The sequence below is a fragment of the Muscardinus avellanarius genome (assembly GCF_963383645.1).
Source record: "Muscardinus avellanarius genome assembly, chromosome: 11".
Lineage (NCBI taxonomy): Eukaryota > Metazoa > Chordata > Mammalia > Rodentia > Gliridae > Muscardinus > Muscardinus avellanarius.
In genome coordinates this window covers 95,681,730-95,707,177 of record NC_137797.1, presented here as the reverse complement: position 1 = coordinate 95,707,177, position 25,448 = coordinate 95,681,730, and the positions used below count along the sequence as shown (strand labels likewise).

At 45.0% G+C, this 25,448-nt stretch overlaps 1 protein-coding gene across 1 annotated transcript; it reads right to left on the bottom strand.

The window, feature by feature from the left end:
- Nucleotides 1-1,599: 1,599 nt before the first annotated feature.
- LOC308269590 (taste receptor type 2 member 140-like) lies at nucleotides 1,600-3,659 on the bottom strand (the record flags this gene model as incomplete). The annotated part of the gene is made up of 2 exons (XM_080704957.1): nucleotides 1,600-2,541; nucleotides 3,645-3,659. 2 exons carry the CDS (start codon nucleotides 3,657-3,659, stop codon nucleotides 1,600-1,602), a joined length of 957 nt encoding a protein of 318 aa, XP_080561083.1.
- Nucleotides 3,660-25,448: the final 21,789 nt, after the last annotated feature.

The following is a 25,448-nucleotide window of genomic DNA, read 5'->3' as shown; positions in this document are numbered from 1 at the left end:
CCTGCACGATCCTCCTGTCTCCGCCTCCCAAGCGCGACGATTACAAGCGTGCGCCACCACGCCCAGCTTGACCCTCACTTTTAAATTGATAGCACGTTTCTTATTCAAACATCTTCCTAGAGACACATTGAGAAGATGGTCAGCATATATTTTTTCAATGACTATATGAATGAATGAATGAATGAATGAATGAATGAATGAAAATAGAAAAAGAAAATCTACTCAAACACATTCCCTGATGTTTGAAGGATTTATTTATTTATTTGTGGTACTGGGGATGGAACCCAGGGGCATTCTATCTCTGAGCTACACCTCAGCCGTAGTTCTTATTTCTTATTTTAAAACAGGGTTGCAAAGGGCCTCACTAAGTAGCTGAGGCTGTCTGCGAACCGCGATCCTCCTGTCTCAGCCTCCCAAATGCTGGGATTACAAGCGTGCGCCACCATGCCTGGCTTGAGAGGATTTATTTATAAAAATTAGTAATAAAGAGTTCTTCATTTGTAAAATTATACAAAATTCTATCTCACTGAAGATAACACATTGAGCACAGGGCACATAACCACATTTCCTTCTCTTTTATCTCCCATCTTAAGTCTAATATATTTTAAAGTTTTTACCTGTTTTATTAGCCTTTGTTACTCCACAAATATTCATATCATGTACACATAACCAAAATTCATAGTAATTATGGTTGTCACTCATAAGTTTTTACTCTAATTTTCTTAGAAATTGGTTCTTTTCCATACTAGCAAAATACATACATGATAAATAAAACTGGCAATCCAAACACCAATATCTCAGAGTAATATACAATTAAAAACTGTTATCAGCCACAATTTGAAATATATTGTAGTCCATATTTGAACACTATTAAACACTGCATAACAGAATTATACTTCCCCATATATTTACGATGTAATTATATGTTACTAATAATGGTATATTTCAAGAATTTATGAATTTGACTAATAATATAGATGTTATTTTAATAAATCAGTCTCAAGACTAAAAATTGTTTAAAAAAAACACAAAGAGAAGGTCTGGGAGTATAGCCCGGAGGTAGAAAGCCCCTGGGTTCCACCCCCAGTACCACCAAAACAAAACAAACAAAAAACAAAGATAAAAAAAATCAAAGACAGATCTTATATTTGAAATGTTGTGTTTAGTGTATAGATGTCAAATGGTCTGTTACATTTTACATTTTAAGCATTTTTTTTAGATGATGAAGTCAATTGTATGTGTGTAGTAGTACAATTTTAATTTTAGTAACCATGTCTCATATGCATACATTTATAAATCTTACAGGTTTCTCCTTTTATAATATAAAAGTTAATTATTGATGCAAAATTCATGTTGTTACTATAAAAATTTATTATCTTTAAATTATCTGCATTGATATCCTTCCATGCATAAGAACACTAACAAACAAATATGTATATATACTGCTAGGGTAGCAATATATTGTTTATTCCAATTACTATTTTGTAAAATTCACAAAGATAAATGTAACAAGAATGTTTGCAAAGTATAAATCTATTAATAGGAGAATCTTGTGTGAGCTGATTTTTCTCTAGAATCTGCAGAATGATCCCAAATGGTCTATGGACCCGATGGTCCCACATCTGTGGACCTGCCCCTCAGCCACCACAGCACTGCAATGGAGGCCCGCCTCAGCTTAGCGTCCCCCAGAATCAGGACATAGGAGTGGACTGAAGGAAAAATTAGCGCAATAGCCCGGACAAAAGTCAGGATCAGATCTGTATAGAGGAATTCAGAGCTGAAACCATTTACAAGAAGAGCCAGAAAGAAGATGGCATAGAGCAGGAGGAAGGCGACTATGGTCTGCAAGGCCTTCACGTGGGCCATGGTGCTGGCGTCCCTGCACCCTGGGGCGCTGTGCCGCATGGTCTTCAGATGCCTCCACAGGGAGAAGATGAGCAGGAGAAAAGTGGTCAAGGACACGCTGAAGGGGATGAAGGCAAACATTGTATTGATGAATGCAAGGCTCCTCAAAATTTGTGAAGGGTTCCTCAAATTGGAACACTCAGACATGTTTCCTTTAGAGCCATCCATCCAGACAGCAACATTCATGTTAATCAGGACAATATTTACAAGCAAGGGGACCAGAGACAGCAGCAGTGTGCCAGAAACCACCTCTTTAGCTCTCCAGTTAAGGTAAAGAAAAACAGAGTTTGAGAAATTGGCAATCCTGAGAAAATAAAAGATGCTGAGGCTTGTAGCCAGCCAGATGCTGAAATGGCTGACCACTGTCCAGGCAAGGTTAACCATTCTTATGCAGTCTATGGTCATCCAAAAAGCTGTATAAAGCAGATACACCCACCATTCCAGGTAGACTACCCAGAGCACACAAATTCTGGAGACGGCCAGAGCAGTGAGGATTCGATCGACAGGTGAGAGCGTCCTTCTCCTGACCCAGTCCACGCAGTTCACCAGAGCGATGAATCCATTCCCTAAACTTCCAGATATGAATTCCACACTTAAAATGACTGTAAATATGCTCTCTATAGCAGAATCCATTTCCTGGAAGAAAAACCCCAATGTCCAACATCACTGTTCAAGATTTGTTAATGCAGAGATCTAATTCTGTGTATATCTGATTCTTAAAAATCCATAACATACTCCCTTTAAAAACCCCACATGACAAGCTGGATGTGGTGGTGCGTGCCTGTAATCCCAGTACTTGGGAGGCTGAGACAGGAGAATTGCAGGTTCGAGGACAGCCTCAGCAAGTAGTGAGACTCTTGTCAACCTAGTGAGGCCCTGTCTCAAAATAAATTTGGCTGGGGGTGTAACTTGGAGGTAGAATGCCTCTGGGTTCAATTTTCAAAACCAAGACCCCCCCCCACTATACACATATAATGTTAAACCATCAAACACCACAATTTTCTCATGGCTGGGTTCGTAGCTTCCTTCCTGAGAATCTTGTGATTTTTCAGAACACGGCTAAACGTTGTGCTGTTACTGCTTGTACTGATAGCCTTTTGTACTTGATGCTGAAATATCGTATGTTAGCATGCAAAAAAAATATGTGTTTGCATTGTTTTGTTACTTTTGCCTAGCTGCATATTTTAATCTGGCTTCTTAATTTCTTGAAAGTAACATTACAAAGTACTAACACATATAGCAGGCCATAAGAATCTAACTTGGTGCATGGAACTTCCTAGTCCCCGAGGTTTGTAAACACCTCAAAATTAGGTCTCCATATGAGCTTCTGCATATATTTTCCAGTGTCTTCCATACAGAGTGCCACAGTTATCTCACTGACACATGAACATTAATGCCAAGAATGCTTGTGAGTACAATGCAAACTTAAATTTTACCTTTTACAAAGCCAAGCAAACATACACACACACGCATGAACACACATACACACGTGGATGCATGAGCACACACGCACACACACCGTTCACAAAACACACACTTATTTGAATTCAACCCCCTTTCTGTTCAATCCAAAAATTCAGTGGAAATCTTCCTGTGGTCCCAGGAAGCAGTTCCTGGGGGAAGGAGCTCACCTACCAGAAGAATGCTCCTCGCTCCCTGCCTCTGCCTGGCCCAGGAGGGACCATTCCTCCATCGGCACCAGGGACCTTCAGAGTTCACCCACCTTCCTCACCACCCACCAGCATCTGCTTCATGACCCCACTGCAGGCACAGGGAGATGCAGGACGATGGGCTGCCTGGGCAGAACGGGGCCAAGCAACATGACAGAATCATTCTTCTAAGGTAAGGGATGAGCAGGAGATATAAATACAATGATAAGTTACAAAGACAGCGGGAAAACATACCAAAAATGTCAACAATGCTGACAAAGACATGGGGTGTTCCACCAGGCAGGGATCTCTCTACCTTTGCTCCCCTGAAAAAATTCTGAGCAAAGAAGTGAAACTGATGTAATGAAAAAGCTCAGAGATGACCAGCATTTGGGAAAGAGGCAGAATGAGAAGGTAACTAAGGCACTAAAGTAACTAAGGTAATAAGGAGAGAGATTAAAGGACAATCTCCTTAGAATCCAAGTGCAAACATACCATGAGTGTAGAGACAGGATGGTCGCTCCGGTTGCCAGGTGCAAAGAGGAGCTCTGGAAAGGAAACAAAGCGCCATGCGGCAGCCTGGGTGGGGCTGTGTGGAGCAGGGCTGGTGCTGGAGCTCAGGGGCTTTCAGCAGAGAGGAGAATTGGGTCTCAGTGAGGACCACGCTCAGCCCTGTGCAGCTCTGCCAGACACCCCAGCACTGCACCCTTCAATCTGGATGGGAGCTGTCTACGCTTCCACCTGAGCAGCTGCTCCTAGGGAGGACGGGGTTTTCACGACCAGGTGAGGATGGAAAGAGGAATGATCCCCACACGTTTCACGCAGAAAGAAAAATAGCAAGTCAGCCCTGAGATGGGCAGTGATTCTATCCATTTCTGTGACAATAGTGTCTACTGGTGTATTTAGACAAGGCTAGTGAATTGCATTTTAATTTTTCACTTGTGACAAGCTTTGTATACAGACTGTTCCTCATGCAAGTAACCAAAATGGGGTTAATCCACCATAATTTTATCTATATATTTCTACTTAAATCTCTCTCTCTCTCGCCACCTTTCTATCTCTCTGTCTCTGTCTATCTCTTTCTCTCTCTCTCTCTATATATATATATATATCAAAACAATACACTTTCTGTCAGTACGTACATCATTAACTTTAAGTAAATCAAAATAGGTTCTGGGTCACCACTCTGATTAAGGAGAAGTTTGAGAAAAATATAATTTAAGCTTCTTCTTTCTGCCTAGGCTTTTGGTAGTGCTAATCTTAAGTTGACATTACTTTTTTGAATGAGAAAAAAAATATTTTTCACTGTGAGGGAGAGAGACGGACAGATTTGAGTAATTCCCACTCTTCATCTGTGTGGAATCTTTAGTTGTGTTCTCAGAAGGGGACCTTGTGAGATCAGGAGCGGCACCCACACCCCTGGCTGAGTGAAGAGCGGAGCCCTGGGTTTCTGCCGTGTCGTCTCTGTATCAAGAGTGAGAACGAGCCAGAGAGACTGAGAAGTGCTGCTCACGGGCTGGACCAGCACTGCATCGGCTTCAGCCTGCAGCCACCTGGAGACGCCCTGGTGCCGAGAGCCACCTGTGCCCGTCAGCCTGCTGCCCTTCACTCATGGTGATGTGCCCGGCAGCACAGCCACACGTCACGCTGCCTCACACCTCCTCTTGCCTTAGTTTCCCTGTGTCCTCCACACTTCTCAAACAAATGCCATAACTGCAGATATTTGCTAAACTTTCTGGAACCTCAGAATAAAAGATTTGTTGAACTGGATGATTTCCATTCATTCCCTGAATGTGACTCTACCCAAACTGGCTCATTCAATTATATACACTTTTTTATATGTGTTTATGAAAAGTATATTTTCCTGATAAGCAGACAAACTAGAGTATTTTCATTTAAATTTAAAAGGCATTTTAAGAATTAAAGAGAAAGCCAGAAGTGGTGGCACACACCTGTAATCTCAGTATTAAGAGGCTGGGGCAAATGATCATAGGTTTGAGACAGTCTCAGCAACTTAATTAATTTATTTATGGTACTGTGGGTGGGACCCAGTGACATTCTACCTCTGGGATACAACCCCTATTTTATTTTTAATTTTGAAATAGGGACTCACTAAGTTGTGGAAAGCCTTACTAAGTTTCTGAGGCTGGCCACAAACCTGCAATCTGCTTGTCTCAGTCTTTCAAGTACTGGGATTATAAGTGAACACCACCACACCTGGCATGAGACTCTGTTTAAAAATAAAAAATAGGGCTTGGAGTGTATCTTGGAGGTAGAATGCCCCTGGATTCAATCTCTAGCACCACACAAACAAACAAACAAAAAAAAAAAAAGAAAAGAAAGAAAAAGAAAAGAAAAGAAAGAAAGAAAAGGGCCCCAGAGATGATTTAGGAATAAACTTAAGTATTTAAAAGCAGATCCCAACCTCAAAAAAATCTTCCTTGGTCAATAACTGGAGAAAAGCCTTTTCCTATCTGCATATGGAAATGGGCACCAGCACTGAAATTGGCCATTAGTGTGTCCTTTCCTCTTAATTTCCTTTGTGAAAATGACATTTTTCTCAGCCTTTCACCTATTTATATTAAGTGTTATTTCTCAGTACTGTAGACCGTATACACATAGAAAATTTGCTCAAGATATATTTGCCACTCTTAATTTTATTTTGTGCATAATTTATAAAATCAATGCTTGGGAGGTGGAGACTAGAGGATCGCGGTTCAAAGATAGCATCAGCTACTTAGCGAGGACCTTTGCAGCTCAGTGAGATCCTGTTTGAGAAAATACAAAAAGACTAAGAAATAGGGCTGGGGGTATAGCTCAGAGGTACACTGCCCCTGGGTTCCATCCCCAGTACCACAAAAAAATGCTGTTTATTCTCTATGAAACATGAAGTAAGAATTCATGATAGAATAATTCTACCTCAAACAAAACGTTCAATATGTGATTTAAGTTTAAATGTTCTTGCATCCCTCCCAAACGGAGTTTCAAATAACAAAACTTAAATATACTGTGGGACAGATTACAAAGGAAAATAGTAATGACTGCCCTAGAAAGTTGACGTTTGTATCTAAATATCTCAACACTAACTACATATAAATATTAATTATAAATTCTTCAGGTGGAGAAAAACCAAGAATATTCACATGAAACAGACATGGCTTCACAATTCTAAAAATAAACTGACCATTGTTTACATAACTATGTTATTTGCAAAATTAGAAGTATGCTACTCTTGATCTATCTTATAAACCAATGACACAAATATGCCCATTCCTATATTCTTTTATTTAACGAGCTTAATCAAAATATTTTCAGCATAGATCTTTAGAAAGTATTCAAATACATTGTTTATGTCAGCTTTTCATCATGGTGACTAAAATACCTGGCATAAACAAGTTAAAGGAGGAAAGGGTTATTTTGGCTCACTATTCTGAGTTTTCAGACAATGGCTCCAAGTCAGAAACATTCTGGCAGAAGAGACCCATGTTGGAAGCTTCTCATCTCATAGCAGCTGGGAAAGAGAGACAAAAACAGAGAGCAACCGAAAGGGGGGCTGGGACGAGGTCAACCTTTACCCCAGTGACCTGCATTCTCGAAGTCAGTCCCACCTGCCAGGAGTCCACTTGTGTCTCAGTGGATTCATCTACTTATGAAGTCAGGTCCCCACTGTCCAATCTTCCCAAAGGCCCTGCCTCTATATATCGACGATAGGTTGAGTCCCCCCCATCCCCCACAGGACCTCACAGCGGGGACAGGAGGCGGAGACCGGAAGCCAGAGCAGAGATGCTGCTAGACTCCAGGTGCCTCGAGACTCCAAACATGGCAAGACAGACTCCAGGCATCATGAGACTCTGGGTGTCACAAGAGAATTGGCATTCCCACACTGCTAGCTCCACCCCCAACACCCCCTCAAAACATCGGTACTTCCGCTCCACCATGTGACTCTGCCGACTGACCAGGACCACTGGCCGACTCTGCTGACCACGTGGCTCATTGGTCTCTTCCCCCATGGGCAGCAGACCCACCTGAAGGCACAGGTTTATTAGGCTGATTAAAGACACTTTTTTTTTTGGTGGTACTGGGGTTCCTGGAAGCCCTTCTATCTCAGGGCTACACTCCCAGACCTATTTTATATTTTTATTTGGAAACAGGGTCTCTTAAGCTGGCGCAGCTGGCTTTGAACCTGCGCAATACTCCTGTCTTCACCTCCCAAGCGCAGGGATTACAACTGTGCGCCACCACGCTTGGCTAAAGCTGCTTATTTATTTATTTATTTATTTATTTATTTATTTATGCATTGTAATCATATATCACATTGGAATACAAGACTTGAGAGGATATACAAGCACACATCATCCAATTAGTCCTCATCCAGTCCCCATCCCATTCCATCCCCCTCCCTCGATCCTCTGCTTGTTTGGTGATTAACTTTGACATATTTGTTTATGTACCTCCTGCGTTTTAAAGAGGCTCCATCCTCCCCTATTCAATACCCTCTGATTGATCACCTTAGTTGCTTCACTATAGGGCCCTTTCTATAGCTCAACCTCTTCCAGTTGCCCCTTTCCTCCTAGTTTTTGCTGATTAGGGGAAGCATCTGATTTTTATTTTCTGCAATATTTCTCTGTACATGCCGCATTGCAAGTACCAATCCCACTCTTGACGACCCCAGTAGTGGCCTGGCTACCCGGTGGACTGATCCAGACCTTGCTGGCTCAAGCAGTGGCCTTGCCTCATGGGAGGCCCAGGTTCTGGCCTCGTTGGCCCTGACTCCAGCCTAACCACTCAGCTGGCTCCGATCCCGGCCTCAGAGGCCCCAGTAGCGGCCTTGCCTCACAGCAGGCTCCAATTCCGGCCTTGTTGGCCCCAGCACCGGCCTAACCCCTCGGTAGGCTCTGATCCTGGCCTCAGAGGCTCCAGAACCGGCCTTGCCTCAAGGCAGGCTCCAATCCCAGCTTTGCTGTGTCCGTCGCCAGCCTCACCCCTTGGCAGGCTCCAATCCGAGCACCCTCTTTGCCCAACCAATTGTCTCACATTCTCGAGGGTGCGTGGTGGTAGCATTCTGCCTCTGGGGATATTATTTCAAAGGTTCCAGGTGTAATGCATCAGTTCTCTGCCTCCCCTGAGTACTGGCCACTGCCATTGCCACTGCCTCCACCATTTTAAATCCTTCTCAAGCTCGTTTTCCACTCTGAATGTTGTCCAGTGTTCCTAAGCATGCGTGATGGTAGCATTCGACATTTGGTATAATTTCTCCAAAAAAATAAGGTTGGTAGGATCCGATTTCTGCTTCTCCTGAATGCAAGTCTTCACCGCCATTGCGGAGACCGCTTTCAACACCGTCTTTCTCCTTGGTCTCCGCTAAACTCTCTCCTTACAGGCGATGTCCAAGATTCTTAACAATATAGAGAAACAGCAGTCCTCCTTCATGGGGAATTTTTCCATAAGTTCCAGTGCATTTGGATAAGTTTTGTCTGCATCTCCAGTGTCCTGGCATCCGCCACGGCCTTCTTAGCCCCTCTCCGATATTTTTCTTTTGTCTTTTTCTTTTCCTTTTTTTTTTTTTTCCAGTAACAGAAGACAGTATGTGTGGTTTGAGGAGGTAGTGGGATCAGGCACTCAGTAGCACTGTGACCCGGCCTGCTTTCCCCATGGGTCCAGCGTGCTCTGCATTACTCCGCCCGGGGCCCAGAGTCCTGCGACCCGGGCCCTGGCTGGCGTGCCCCGTGCGACCCCTGCCTGGGACCCAGGGTCTTGCTGAGCCCAGTTTCTCCAGGGGTCTGGCGTGCTATGCTCGGTCCGGCCCGGGGCCCAGAGTCCTGCAACCCGGGCCCCGGCTTAAAGCCACTTTTAATAACCCGGTTGGTGTTTGCCTCCTTTGCGACCCCCCAGCTCAATTTTAATGTTACAATCGATGCACTGGGAACCAAGTCTTCCACACGTGAGACTTTGGGACATTCCAGATCCATACTGTGAGAGACATACGTTCTACAAAAAGGGGGAAGACACATAATTATACAGACTCCATCAGTTTCATTTCTGCTAAACATTCACACTGTGTTCCTTTCATAGACATGAAAGTTTCCATTCTTACAGTTGGCACCTCGCCCTCCACAAAATAAACACAAAGGTCTGTTTTTGCTCCTTGTTTCCTCCTGTCAGGACAAGGAATGGCCTGAGGATAGAAGATGCCCGTAGCCAGCACACCAACATGACGCCTCCTATTAGAACTGCAGCCTGAAATGGTCACAGCAGGGGACCGGAAAAGAGCAAGGCAGTGCAGGCACAGTTTGCAAGGCCTTTATACACACCCGGTGCTGGGATCTTAGAGCTGTTTCTCCTGGAGCTGCATCCTTCTGACATGTTAACACAGGAAGTGGATGAACAGCGGAAAAGGAGCAAGGTGTGCAATCAGAGCATGAAGCTCATAACGGTGAACACGGTCACACTTCAAAGATGACAGTGTCTCTCCATTTGGTTGCCAGATCCTGTTTCCTTGATGTTCATTCATCCACATGGTCTTTTCCATGCTTAACACAGCAGGATCAGAAACCACAACATTCTCCATCAGAAGGACATCACGATCTTTCCTCTTTAGGTGGCGAAGCGCATCTCTCCATTACTGTACTCAGTTTCCCAAAGCAAACAGCTCTGGAGACAGCCAGAACAGAAAGAGCTTGATCAGCTCGGGAGATGCTTTGTCTTTCTCTCCAGTCTCTGTCCTTCACTGTTCTATGAAGACACGGGCTAAATTCCCAGAACAAATTCTGCCTTTCCTCGGATGTAAACAATGCTCAGTAATGCACATTTGAATGAACTTTATTAGACGAGGAGCTATTAAAAGGAAAGGCAAATCATGAGAAGGCAAATCATGAGAATGGGTCCCAGGAGGGGGAGGAGCTGTTCAGGGTAACCTCCAACCAACTGCCACTGCAGCCATACTCCCACCTGCCCACTTCCAAATTACTTGACCTCTCCTAGCCAAGGGCCCCCCTACAACATCCTCTGACAGCAGGAAGTAGTTATGGACTCAGTCATCACTCAATACCACCAAAAGGTTGGGATGATAGGTCGGTTCCCTCTCTTCCCTCACGGGACCCCACAGCCGGGACAGGAGGCAGAATCCTGGACGCCAGAAGCAGAGATGTCGCGAGACTCCAGGTGTCTTGAGACTTCAGTCATCTTGGGGCAGACTCCAGATGCCACGAGACCCCAGATGTCACAAGAAGACCAGCCACTAGCCCTACCCCAAGGCCCAGCTACATAAATACCCTCACTTCCTCTCTGTGGTGTGACACTGTTGACCGTGTGGTTCTGCTGCTCGGTTATCAGTCCCTTCCCCCATGGTCGGCAGACCTTGCCTGAAGGTGTCAGTTTTAATTAAAGAGGCCTTTAATAACTTGAAAAAAAAGAAGTAAAATTATAGTGAGTACGTTAAGCTCTTAATGACTATTTTTGTAGTAGTATACAGTACTGCAATTTGCTGATAAGCTGCTCTATTGTAATATTTATTGAAGTTACTTATTTACATATTTGATAAACATAATTTAATGTTATGAATAATTTTTTATTTAAAATTTTTATTAGTTAACTGAGAATCATAAATGGTGTGGTTGATTTAATGTTAATCAAACATTTTCTTAGAGAGCTAAAATTGCTAGGAGTTTCTAATTGTCATCATAAAACCATCAGAATTAATCCATCTGTACATTTTTGAGGCCTGTTGTGAAGCCTTTGTAACCCTGTTCTATTTCAGTTCTAGAAAATGTAATCTTTTGCTTCATCTGTAACAGTGAAGTAGAAAACAGAATGTTTTCCTTTTCTATTGAGAATTATTCTTTGTATAAGTCATCCAGTGTCTAGTGTGTTTGATGCTTCATCCAGTGGTCTGTATGGTCATAGGTTTACATGTTAATATCATTTTGTCACTTAAAACCATACAACTTGATTGTTACCTGAGAACTTCAGCACATGGAGAAGATAATTAGATGTCTGGATTTTTCTGTAGGCAGAAAATATAAAAACCTTAACATGAAACTGTGTCCTCAAACATATAAATAGGTATCTATAAAAGTGATCAAGATGGACCAATCAAGGCCTAGCTGGAAACATCAGCAATGGGGACGAGGCCCCTGGTATCTGCCTGGGCACCATCTCCTTTTCTCCCACAGGCCCTGGGCAAGGTCCCGCCTTCCCAATGAGGTCAGCAGTGTCCCTATCAGGAACATTTGTTTGCAAAGGTATGTTTTGATTTATTTTTTGTCATATATATACATATATATGTATATATATTCTGTATATATGTATATATTCTGTATACTTATATGTATATATGAATTCTAAGGAATTTATAGCCACTGTAGTAACTTTATATTGTTTTCCAAAAAAGGGAAAACTCTACCTATAGTCAGTGACAGAGCATTTCAAATATGTTTCTCTGCGGGTTTTGTACATAGAGCTGTTTATGATTTAAATAGAGCAGAATCCGGTTTGTATTTGGCGTAGCACTGCCTTCTATTTTTAGATGTTTCATCTTCTTAACTATCCTTAACGGCTATATAATATTTTATCAACTGGACATTCTCTAATTTATTTTACAGGTTTTTTTTTTTTTTCAGTACTGGAGATTGTAGATGGAACCCAGGGGCATTCTACCTCCAAGCTACACCCCCAGCCCTATTTTTTATTCTTTACTTTAAAACAGGGTCTCACTGAGTTGCAGAGGGCCTCACTAAGTAGCTGAGGCTCTCAGAAAACTGTGATTCTCTGGTCTCAGCCTCCTGAATGCTGTGATTACAAGCGTGTGACACAATGCCCGGCTATTTTACAGTTTTACTACTGAATCTTTCATTTGCCTCTAATTGTTACTTGTACAAGCAATACTATAACGAACAACCCTGTGCATATAAAATTTAGCCTCTATTAGAATGTTTTCTCTTTTCTTTTCTTTTTTTCCTTGTAGAACTGGGGATTGAACCTAAACCCAGGGGTACTCTACCCCAGAGCTACACTCCTAGGCTTTTTTATTTTTTTTGAAGCAGGATCTCCTAAGTTCCTGAGATCAGCTTTAAACCTGTGATCCTCCTGTCTCAGCCCTTCCAAACTGATTATAGAAATGGGCCATTGTGCCCAGCGTGGAGTATTTTCTTCATGTATGTTTTCTTCTTCATCTATGTGTTCTTTTTGGCACTAGGGATGGAGCCCAGGGACATTCTACCTCTAAGAGACAGCCTCAGCCCTATCCTTTATTCTTTATTTTGAAACAGGGTCTCACTGAGTTGCAAAGGGCCTCACTAAGTAGCTGAGGCTGGTGCGAACCTGCGCAATCCTCCTGTCTCAGCCTCCCGAATGCTGGGATTACAAGCGTGCGCCACCACACCTGGCTGGTGGTTTCAATACTGAAGACTGAAGTTAAACAAATTAAATTCAAGTTACTGTTATTTTAGAATTCAGTTAGGAAAGTATTTAGGTTTTCTGAATCCTACATTGTTCAGGAAGTTGTTGATAACTCTGTGTCTTTGTGTATGCATTGTGCCTGTGGATTGATAGACTTTGGAAAATGACTGCTGACATGACTTTACGACCTGCAGTTCGGAGTCACATGGTTTCCACTGGACTCTGGTCAGGAGGCAGTGAGCTCTGTTTACAGACCTAAAAAAGTGGGAAGTTTTGAAGGATGACCTTTCGAATACAAGTCATTTACTAGATTAGGGTTTGTCTTGAACTAGCACAGATTTGCAAAGTCTATTGACACATAAAACCTTGGTTCCTACTAAGCTTTCAAATTAAAAAAAAATTTCGACGTTGACATTTCTGTGGGGCTCTGTTTTTGCTTTTGCTTTCTTTTGGCAACGAGAATGAGGAAGCACGCTGTCTTTTACTGCGTGTTTGTCTCCTCCCTGCTGGATAGATTTTAAGAGACCAAGAGAATTTGCAAATGAATGACTTTAATCATCCAGCGGAAAATGACGCTAAGATCATTTGACCCTTTTTACATAATACAAAAGAAAGAGAAACAAGTAAAAATGCAATTTTCTCCTTTGTCCAAGGAGGGAGGGTGTTTGTGACCCGGGTCAGCACTGCCTGCTGAGTCAGAGTTGTACTTGAATGTTATCTTGTTTAGTGCTGGGGGAAAATAAGGAAGCAAAATAAGTATTTTCTTTGGAGCACTATCTGTTGCTTGAACTGTGTGTAGCAATTAAACTTTGATTTTGAGAAGTTGCTTTATTGCACCTCTTAATTTATGGTCTTAAGATTAGATTTGGCCGGGCATGGTGGCGCACGCTTGTAATCCCCGCACTTGGGAGGCGGAGACAGGAGGATCGCGCAGGTTCGAAGCCAGCCGCGCGCGCTGGTTTAGGAGACCCTGTTTCCAAATAAAAATGTAAAAATAGGTCTGGGAGTGTAGCCCGGAGGTAGAAGGGCTTCCAGGAACCCCAGTACCAAAAAAAAAAAAAAAAAGATTAGATTTGAATTTCTGTTGAGCATCTTTGGGTATAGGTTCAACTCTCCAACATATAGGCACAGGTAGTAACTTCCTCAACAAGACCACCAAAGCTCAGGAAATTAAAACAAGAATTAACAAGTGGAATGGCATCAAACTAAAAGTTTCTGGTCATCAAAGGAAATCATCAAGAGTCTAAAGAGAAAGCCTACAGAATTGGAGAAGATCTTTACCAGCTATCCTTCTGACAGAGGACTAATAACTAGAATATATAAAGAACTTAAAAGGCTTTACACAAGAAAACCAAATAACCCAATCAAGAAATGGGCAACTGAGCTGAATAGACACTTCACAAAAGAAGAGATAAAAATGGCCATTAGATGAAAAACTGTTCAATATCATTAGCAATCAAGGAGAGGCAAATAAAATCTACACTGATATTCCATCTAACCTCAATAAAAATAGCAATCATAAAGAAGTCAAATAACGCCAGGCATGGTGGCACATGCTTGTAATCCCCACGCTTGGGAGGTGGAGACAGGAGGATCACGTTGGTTCGGAGCCAGCCTCGCTGGCTTAAGAGACCCTGTTTCCAAAGAAAAAGTATAAAATAGGTCTGGGAGTGTAGCCTGGAGGTAGAAGGGCTTCCAGGAACCCCAGTACCACCATAAAAAAAAGAAGTCAAATAACAGTAAATGTTGGCAAGGATGGGGAAATAGGAATTCTTCTACACTGCTGGCAGAAGTGCACACTAGTTCAGCCACTATTAATATCAGTGTGATTTCTTAGAAAACTGGGAATGGATCCACCATATGATCCAGCTATACCATTACTGAGTATATTTTCCAAGGAGGTTGAAACCAGAGAACTACAGTAATATATGCATACCCATGTTCATAGCAGCACAATTCACAATAGCCAAACTATGGAACCAACCTAAGTGTCCATCAACAGATGAATGGATTACACAATTATGGGAAATACACACAATAGAATTCTACTTGGCAATAAAGAAGAACAAAATTATGTCATTTGAAAAAAGATGGAAAGACCTGGAGAACATTATGTTAAGTGAGATTAGCCAAGCACAGAAAGCGAAAGGCCATATGTTTTCTCTAATATGCATGAGCTAGGGAATATTTGGGATACCAGAGGGATTCCAGATAATGGAGGAGAATCTCTGTGGAACCAGGGAAGAAGGGTAGGGGAGGAGGAGGAAGACTGAGGTTCATTAATGAAAATACTACCATCAACTATGTGTACACATGTGAGTATACCATTGTCAATCTGGGTATTTGGTATTGGGAGGGAGAGAAATGGGGAGGGGCGGTACGAGTATTGTGTGTATGTATGTCATTGTCAACATGATTTACATTATGGTGTGAGACTATAGTGCGCAAATAAAAGCAAAAATAAATAAATAAAAATAAAAAAGTATAAAGTCATGGTGAAACTGTTTTGCTTATCACATCAACATTTCTTTGAAAGGAAGAAAGAAAATGACATATTGTTAGGAGTTCTTTGACTAAGCTCTTTGACAATTAAAAAAAATATTTTCATTTTCAAAGGCACGTTTACATAGCTGTAAAATTGCCTGTCCCTCCTCCAGCCTATCATGTACACAAGGGCAGTTCTAATTTATATAAAACGCTCCTTTGATCATGCTGCTCCTGAGTCAAAATCAATAATGCCTCCTCACTGTGTGTCAACTCCTGTTGATACTTCTTAAGACCTTTGATAATTTGCACCCGTTTTACCTACCCTAGACTTTATTTCACATTTCCTCTTGATAAACTTTCTTGTTACCTTATTGTCTTTCTCCCTATCATGTCAGACCCATGTGAACTTACACAGAAGTGTGTGTGTGTGTGTGTGTGTGTGTGTGTGTGTGTGTGTGTGTGTACATGTTACATACATATTCTAGCCCTGGAACTTAACACTTTCCCCTTTTTCTGCTCATATCTTTTTCTCTTAAAATTTAAACTTCTTTAAACACCACCACAAGTTCTGTTTTCTTTTAAGAAGCTCCTGTGATGACCTTTACCAACATTGTCTATCCTTTGTCATTTCTTTTCCCTGTGTCTTAGTTAGGATGATACTATCCAGCAGTGGGATAAATACCATTGCGCTGTGATTTCTAATGTGTCTTATGAACATAAAGGCTGTGCTATAATTTTCATCTTCCTTCGCATCTCCTACAGCCCTTCCTGGTGTGTGATGAAGCATATTAAACATTTGTGTTTAACAGCCCTCTACTTGGAGCACTGCTCAACACAGAGCACCTATGTGAGGACCCCAGCTGCCAAGTGCCCAGCATCAGCCTTTTCTTGCTAGAGACTAAGGTGACTGGAGGCCACCACATGTATACATATATTTGAATGTAACTTTTCCATTAACAAACCTCAGCCTTCTTCCTCCTTTCTACTCTTCTTCCTAACCCTTCCTTTCTGGCTTTGCTGAGGTTTCCCCTCCATTATCTGGAGTCCCTCTGGTCTCTCTAATACTCCCTACCTTGAGCATATTAGAGAAATTATGCTCTAAACATTTCTGTGTTTGGCTGATCTCACTTAACATAATGTTCTCCAGGTCTTTCCATCTTCTTGCAAATGACATGATTTTGTTCTTCTTTATTGCTGAGTAGAATTCCATTGTGTATATTTCCCAGAATTGTATAATCCATTCATCTGTTGATGGAGACCTAGGTTCGTTCCATATTTTAGCTATTGTGAATTGTGCTGCTATGAACATGGGTATCATATGTTACTGTAATTTTCTTTCTTTTTTTTGGTGGTGCATGCCTGTAATCTCAGTACTTTGGAATCTGAGACAGGAGGATCACAAGGCTTGCAGTCATCCTGAGCAACTTAGCAAGGCCCTCAGCAATTAAGTGGGACCTTGTTTCAAAATAAAAAAATTAAAATAGGGCTAGAGGTATAGCTTAGAGGTAGAATACCCCTGTGTTTAATTCTCAGTAAAACACACATGCACATACACACAAACACTATTTTATAGCATATATTTAAAAAATGGTATAATAAACTGTATATAAAGTAATGAAGTTTGTATAAACATTATTATAACCAAGTTAATGAACATTTCCATCACTCCCAAATCCCTCATCTTCTTTTGTAATCTTGCCCCTCCCATCTCTTCTTCTGTATCATCTAGTCAACCACCGAACAGCTATCTTCCACTAAAAATTAGTTTTTATTTTCTATAATTTTTCATAACAGCACCATAAAATGTATATCATTTTTGGTTCTAGCTTTTCAATGACTTATCATAAAAAAGATTCATCTTTGTTACTTCAATTCTTCATTTCTCTTTATTACTGAGTAAATATTCTAGTGTATAGATTAGTCCTTTATCAAATACATAATATATAAATTAAAATAAAAAATTAAAATAATATGCTAGGCATGGTGGCACACGTTTGTAATCTCAGTACTTTGGAGGCTGAGAGAGAAGGATCACAGGTTCACAGCCAGCTTCAGCAACTTAGTGAGACCTTCAGAAACTTAGTGAAATCCTGTTTCAAAATATAAAAAGAAAATAGAACTGGAGCTGTAGCTACCACAAAATAAGTAAATAAATGAATAATAAATAAAATAAAATAGGGCTAGAGACACAGCTCAGTAAAACACTCCTGGATTCCTGTGTGCCATAACACACACACACACACACACACACACACACACACACACACACACACACTCTGTGATGAACTTTGACTGGAAATACCCTGAGACCCTCATTGTACAGAAATCCTGCCCTATACAGGATGCAAGAAGAATCTGAGCAAAGAGGCCTTGCTAAGTGCCTCCATTTATCAGTCTTAGGTCACAACCTCTCTTTCCAATCACACTTCTGCAAGACAGCCCACTCCCATCACAGTAAGCATAAACATGGGTTTTCCATGTGTCTTTGTGTCTCTCTTTATGAAGGCTTTTATGTCACAAAATTTAAAATATTGGGAAAATCTGAGGTTTATATTTTGCAAGTCAATGTAAGTGAATGATAATAATAGCAGTAGCTATTGAAGAAAAAAATTCATATACAAACATAGAAGGATCCTGTCTCAAAATAACATCATTACCTCTTGACCTGCATATTTAATTTATATTATTTGGGTCGATCATGTACTAATAACCATAATCATGAAAGGAGGGTCTCAGGTCCTCACTGGCTGATGGCCAGAGAGAGACCTTCTGGGTTCCTGCCACTTGGGGCTTTTGGCAGGCATCCTGCAGCATCACCTCCCTTGGAGAAGGAGGCTGAGCAACGCAGAAGGCATGGCCTCTCTCTAAGATAATTTTGTAATGAGCCCAACATTTCAGGCTCATCCTATTCATATTCTTTTGCTGGAACCAATGACTAGATTTCATTTGCCCTGAACGAGAGAGGAGTACAAAAGGGGGAGTTAGGGGCGGTGGGGTCATCAAGAGACCCCAGAGAGGCTGCCTACTACAAATGTTAATTTTTACATAATACTTCTTCTAAATCTAAATTTGTATAAAAATGGTTCCTCTCATCTTTGAAAATTCAGGAGAGCGTGCAATTTTCCAAAATCTTTTTAGAAATAAGCAAGCAAAAGTGAGGTCAGCCAGTCTAAGAAAGTCAAGGGTCTTATGTTTTCTCCCATATGTGGAACTTATAGGGAAAATGAGAAAAGAAGTCATTTTCTCATTAGGAATAGTAGAAGATTAGAAGGGGATTGTTTGTGTGTTGGGGATATAGAGGGAAACCATGGCTTGAGGGAGGGAAAGGTTCAAATAAGATTATGTCTATATATGAAGGTATCACTACCAATATCACTAATGAACGGGGAGAGAGGAAGGAGAGTGGAATTGAGTATGAAGGGAAAGTGATGTGTGCATGTATTGATGTATTGTTTTGCATTGTGATATGATGTGTAATTTCAATGGAACAATAAAATTATATGATAAAAAGAAGAAATATTAAAGTACTTGGAGGCCACTGGCTGGTTAAGGCTCTCGTTCTGCAGGTCCTGAGCAGCTGGCAGGGCTCACAGTCATGGTTGCCTGGGGTCTGCCAGAGGGTGGTGAGTGCTGTGGACAATTAGAAAAACCAGCACTCCAGATCTGGGAGAGCCTATCCAGGAAGGTGAAAAACAAAACAAAACAAGAAAAAGTAAGTATAGATTGTGAGGATATCAAAGCTCTGATCAGACTTGATAGGATAGGAAATGCTGACTGAGATGGGCCTGATGACAGAGGAGGGGATTAATGGGCAGTAGATTCAGAGCAAAAGTGGCTGTGGGTGTCCACTGCAATCAGGAAGGCCGAGACTGGAAGGGGGCCAGGCAAGGACCCAGGGAAGGCAGAGCGCAAGCCTGACCTGGGGTGATGTTAGAGGGTGGAGAGGAGAGGATGGTGCATTAAGGATTGTATTTAGTAGAGCTATACTTTGAATTTGGAATATTATTTTTCTGGTTGTACTGGGGTTCCTGGAAGCCCTTCTATCTCCGGGCTACACTCCCAGACCTATTTCACATTTTTTAAAATTTGGAAACAGGGTCTCTTAAGCCAGCGCGGCTGGCTCCGAACCAGCGCGATCCTCCTATCTCCGCCTCCCAAGCGTGGGGATTACAAGCGTGCGCCACCACACCTGGTGATTTTAGAATTTTGATCTTTGTCTGGGCTAGTGATCGGCCCTGGTATATACAGAGGCTGGGCAGCCATCCAAGGGTGGACAGCCCTGCTCCAAGCACACTGCCTACGCTGCTGGTTCACTGGGCTAGCTGTACTGAGTGCATTTTGAGTAGGACATTATTTAATTTAACAATAGATTCATCTCATGGGGACCAAACCTCATCAGTTGAGGAACACCTGTAGAGGTTATTAGAGGACAGTAGTTCTAAATCAAGTACACACTCTTGGGTGCTGTGGGCACAGAGCAGCAGAAGAGCAGGTGCCTGCTCCTCAAGCAGGCTGGGAAATGACTGCCCTCACCTCCTTCCCCAGCTGGAGCCGTCCTCGTCCTCCCTGACCAGAAAGGAGAAGCAAAGCCAGAGACCACGAGCTAGTGAGGAGAGCCTGGGTGAGATGGGAGGGGAGGACGAAGGGACAGGGCCAAGTGAAGGGGCTGCGTGAGTTGGAGTTGGCCTACACCCAAGTGACTAAGTCGAGAACGAGTCCTGATGGGGTGAGGACAGAGGAGGAGGATAAAGTCTAATTTACTGCTTGACAGAAAACAGAGATAGCAGTTGGGAGGGGCTAGAGTTGGAGGGCAGGTGACCATGCCTCTTGGGGTTTGGGCTGCAGGAGGGGTGGTGGGCACTTGCTACTGGGCGAGGCTAGTCATGGGGCAGAGCTCCTGTGGCGCTCCCCTGGCGGGGACACACTGAGGGGCAGGTCCAGAAGAGGGCAGCCTGCGCATGGCCCCTGGGTGGGATCTAGAAGCCAGAAGCAGCGGCATGGAGGACTTTGACCTCTGAGTGGAAGGAAAGCCTGGGCATTCCCCACTGAGCCTAGAGGGTGGCCTTGAGTGCTTGACAGAGCTGCAGCCATGTGGGCTCCTCTCCGCTGGCCACCGGACTTCCTGAGGCCTCCAGAGCTCCCTGGGCCACTACTGTGGCTGCTGCTCCTGCTCCTGAGCACAGGAGTCCCAGGTCTCACCTCCCTGCGGATTTTGGAACACCCAGAGCCCATCTGCTGGCAACTGGTGAGAGATCAAGGTGCCCGCCCAGGGGCTCAGTGATGGAAAGAATGGTACTGGCCAGGCTTGGGAGGCAGGACATCTGCGCTGGAGGACTTAGGGAGGTCCTGGACTTGGGCACTCAGAGGTGGGGATGTGGCATGGATCTGGGACAAGAGGGCAGTGGAGGGAAATGGCGCACAGGTGTGTTTCACCTACAGACCATCCTTGAGGGATGGCTCTGCCCTGGCCGCAGTTTCAGGGAGGAAGCTGGCAGGGCTGTTTGGAAAGAGGGTGTGGGGAGGGGCCTTGTAAGGAACCAGGTCAAGTCTGGACTGTCCTCCAAGCCAAGCACCCCCCAAATCTCCACACTCTGCCATGGTGTGCCCCAGAGGCTGAGCCCCCTCTCTGTACCTTCCCCTATAGATGGTGCCAAAGCGAGAGGCCATACAGAGTCCCGGGGTTTGCCTCCCTGAGTATTTTTGAAGACCCAGCGCCCATCTGCTGGCAGCTGGTGAGAATCAAATGTGCCCGACCAGGGGCGTAATGGCGGAGAGGATGGTAGAGGGGCAAATAGAGGCCTGCTGCCTGGGACCCTGGCCAGGCTTGAGGAGGCAGGACATCTGCACTCGCTGGAGGGCTTAGGGGGGTCCTGGACTTGGGCACTCAGAGGTGGGGGTGTGGCATGGATCTGGGACAAGAGGGCAGCGGAGGGAAACGGCGCACAGGTGTGTTGCACCTTGACCATCCTTGGTGTTTTGGGACCCTGAGGAATGGCTGTGCCCTGGCTGCAGTTTGGGGGAGGAGACTGGCAGGGCTTTTTGGGAAGGGGGTGAGGGGAGGGCCCTTGGGAGGAACCAGGACAAGTCTGGACTGTCCTCCAAGCCAAGCACCCCAAAAGTCCCCCTGCTCTGCTGGCCACATGGCGTGACCCCGGAGGCTGAGGCCCCTCTCTGCACCTCCCCCTCTAGATGGTGTCAAAGTGAGAGGCCATACCATGGGGCCTGGTGCTCCAGTTTCTTTATCCATAAGTGTGCAAGGATCATGCATTGACATCTGTGTGTCACTGGGGCTGGGGGTGAAGCCCTGGTAGAGAGTGCTTAGCGTGCACGAGACCCTGTGTTCATCTCCTGCATGTACTGTGTGTGCCTGTGTGTTAGCATGAGTGAACTATGTAAATCACCGGGAGAGGGAGAACTGATTCCCGAGTTTGACAAACTCTAGAGAGTTTTATACAGGGACTCAGTGAATTTTCCATAACCGATCTGTACAAGAATTATAGTTTGGGCTCCTCCCCCTTCCCACCTCTTGCAGCCTTGTTATCCACACCAAAGACTAGAAGATTTGGGGGCCTCGTTCTTGGGCATTCCAAGACAAGACTCTCAGAGTCTAAAAATATCAGTAACAGAGTTACTGAAGAGATGTCAATTCCATTTTGCCATCCACCGGCCCCTTCCCCTTCATTGGGTGAGATGAAAAATGTGTGGGGAGAAGATGTCCCCCCTTGAGAGTGGTCCCAGAAAGGGGGCTGTGTCAATTTCTTTCTCACAAATGAGCCTGGGAAGGTGTGTGGACCCCGGCCGTGAATTCATTTCTTTCTTGGTTGTAATCCCCTCCTTCCTTCCCACAGGGGCTGCACTGCAGAGTCAAGAACAGTAAGTCCTTTGGTCGTTGTTCTTGTTCTTGTTGCTTTTTAACACAGTGAGATCCGGGTGCTGATTCCTGGCAGAAGCTCTGCCACCCCTCTGCAAGTTCAGGCCGCGGGGTGTGCAGGCAAATCTGTGCCATTAGGGAACACGACATATAAAATACAGCCGCTCTCACCACTGCCACAGGGCCCTGCGCCCCCACTTCCAACCACAGCTTCCAATCATAACCCCAAATGTCCTTCGGTCTCGGAGCCTGGCAGTGACCCCAGACCAGCATTAGGAGAGAGTGAGAGGGCAGTGGGCCCGAGGGCCTCGGAGTATCAGCAGTAGACCTGAACATTTTAGGAGCTGGCTTTCTGGACCCGCGGGGCAGAGGGCGCAGGGCCTGGGCTGCCTGTCTCTGATCACTACTTTTCTCTGGTTGCCAGGTACCTGCCTGGATGACGGCTCGATCCACCCAAAAAACATGACGCCCTCTTTCCCAAAGCACGTGCAGGTCCAGGTGCGGTGGACACTCACCCAGCATGGAGACCTGGTCCCTGTGCTGCACATCGAGTGGACACTGAAGATAGATGGTGAGTGCATGCCAGGAGGTGCTGGGAGGTCCGCCACCGCCACCTCAGACCTCAGACAGAGGAGCAGCTGCCCATTCAGCTTCACAGTTGGGTCCTGTGCTGGGAGGAGCCAGGGGCTCAGCGAGCTGACAGTGACTGATATGCTCTCCTTACTCTATTGTTGATGAAGTGCATTCCTTTCTTCCCTTAATTTTGTTACAAAGAAAAGGCTAGCGGTTAATTTTAAGAAGTATGCAAAATGTTGACTGAAAAAGTAGTAATAAATTTGCCAACGACTTTTTCTCCTAACTTAGCATCCAGCAATTAAAAAAAAACAACACCCCTCATCCCCATATCTTTAGGCATATGGAGTCTGATTACAGAATTGGGAAGACTGGGGGTGACCTGAGTCTGGGATCAGCTCTCCACTCCTCCCCCGCCCCCTCACACGAGCCTGTGCCCTGTTGACTGGGCAGCCTCTGCAGGGACCGTGGGGATGGCTGCCCATGACACCCTGGCCACAGTTTGCAAAGCCTTCCCTACAGGCCAGTGTCAAGTGTCCCTCGTCCTGGTCCAGCTGGGAAGCAGCTGCTGGCAAGGCAGGAGGCTGATGCCCAGGAGAGAGCGAGGGGAACAGCAAGAGGGGAGTGAGGAAGCAGCACAGATTTTCACTGGAGTGAGCGAGCGGGGCAGGTGGGAGCCTGGCACGCCCGGTGGCGGGGGCTCCTCAGAGGCCCTGCAGTTGGTCTCCTCTCCTCCCTCTGACCCTCAGACAGTATCCTGAAGCCCAAGGGCGCAAAGCTGTCTGTCCTGGAGCTGAACACCAAGAAACGTTTGTGTGTCGAGTTTGAGTTTCTGTCCAAACAGAAGCTTCATACACAGGTAAGAAGAAAACTCCTGAGTGGATTGCAACCCTGATGACTTGTCCCTAGACTTTGACCCTAAGCCCGAGTGGCAGATTCAGATGTCCACCCCAGGGGACTGGGCGTGTCTGCTGTGAGCCTTAGTGAGGGCCCAGCCTGACATCCGCTGCATTTCCCCCTAGCTTTATCTAGCAGTTCGTGTGTGTGTGTGTGTGTGTGTGTGTGTGTGTGTGTGTGTGCGCGCGCGCACGTGCACATGTGCTGAGGAGGCTAAGCCTCAGGCATACTAAGCAGAGGCCCTACCACTGAGAAGCCAGCCCTGTACAACTGTTCATTCTGAAGGAGGTTGATGTGGAAGGTCAAGGCCGCAGCCCCACCTCCTGAGTCTTCCTGGATGCCTTGGGCTAATCCAGGGCCTCCCTCCAGGAAGAATAACTTTGCCTGGCAAAGTCCTGCTTGGGTGGAGCCCAAGCCAAAGAGCATCACAGTGCTTTTCTCTGGTTTTGCAGCTTACGCCTAGGGGCAGAAATGTTGCTCTTCTTCATTTAGATGGAAGCAGTGGTCCTGGCCAGGTGATTCTGATGCATAATTTAGGTTACTCAGAGATACAAGCAGCAAAGACAGAGCCCTGTCCAGTATTAGATGAGGACCCAAAGTTGCCTCTATGTGGAGAGTGTGGACCAGATGTCCAGACCATTGTGGCAGCAAAGGATTCAAACCTCTCCCACCAGGTCACTGGAGTGGGAGTTGAGGCTTGCTATGGGTGCACACCAGCTCCTGGGAAGGTGGAGGCAGGAGGATCCATTGAACTCAAGAGTAAGGGGCCATCCTGGGCAACATAGCACGACACTCTCTCTTAAATAATAGGAATTGGAAGAGGTGTATCTGTTCCATCCTGAAGACAAGTCAGAACAAACTGTGACCTGTTATACTGGTGTCTGCAGCCCCAGGTGAGGGGCATCTAGCTCCCTCCTCACTCCTCTGCTAAGAACATTCTCTAGAGATCCATGCCAGCCCCATGTAAAGAGGAAGGGCCATCTAACAAATAGTTTTATCTGTCTCTTGGGTTCCAGGTCCAATAGTCCCCTGTGCCCTGCCTCAGCTCCCTGACACGCACTCAGAGAGAGGGGAAGCCTGCTCCCTCTACCCCAGAGCTCCCTCACCCCGTGGTGCTGGGGATGGAGCCGAGGGCCTCCTGCATGCTAAGCCCAGTCCCACCCCTGAGCCGTGCCTGGCCCTCCTTCCTCTTCAGCATGAGACACAGCTCTGTACTGATGGGCCAGCCTTGGTTTTCCAAAAGAGGCAGGAAAGACCAGAGGAAGCGAAGGAGGAGGCCACTCACCTCTTTCTCCTTCTGCTTGGTGGTTGGTGTATTCTTACTTTGGACTGACGGGATGATGGGGAAAGAGGAACTCTGGACACAGATGGGAGAGGTGCGTGTGACATGTCACCTCCCCCTCCTCCTCCTCAGTGGCGTTTGGACTTCAGCCACTTTGTGGTAGAACCCGGCCAGGAGTATGAGGTGACCATTCACCACCTGCCCAAGCCCTTCCCTGACGGGGACCCAAACCACCAGTCCTGGAGGATCCCTGTGCCAGGTAACAGCCCCGCCCAGCCATCCCGTCCCCCACTGGGCTGTGGAGAGGAAGCCACAGGAGGGGCAGAGAGCAGCCTCCCTGCCTCCACTGTCAGCACGTGGTACCCACAGGAAGAGCCCACACGGGGAC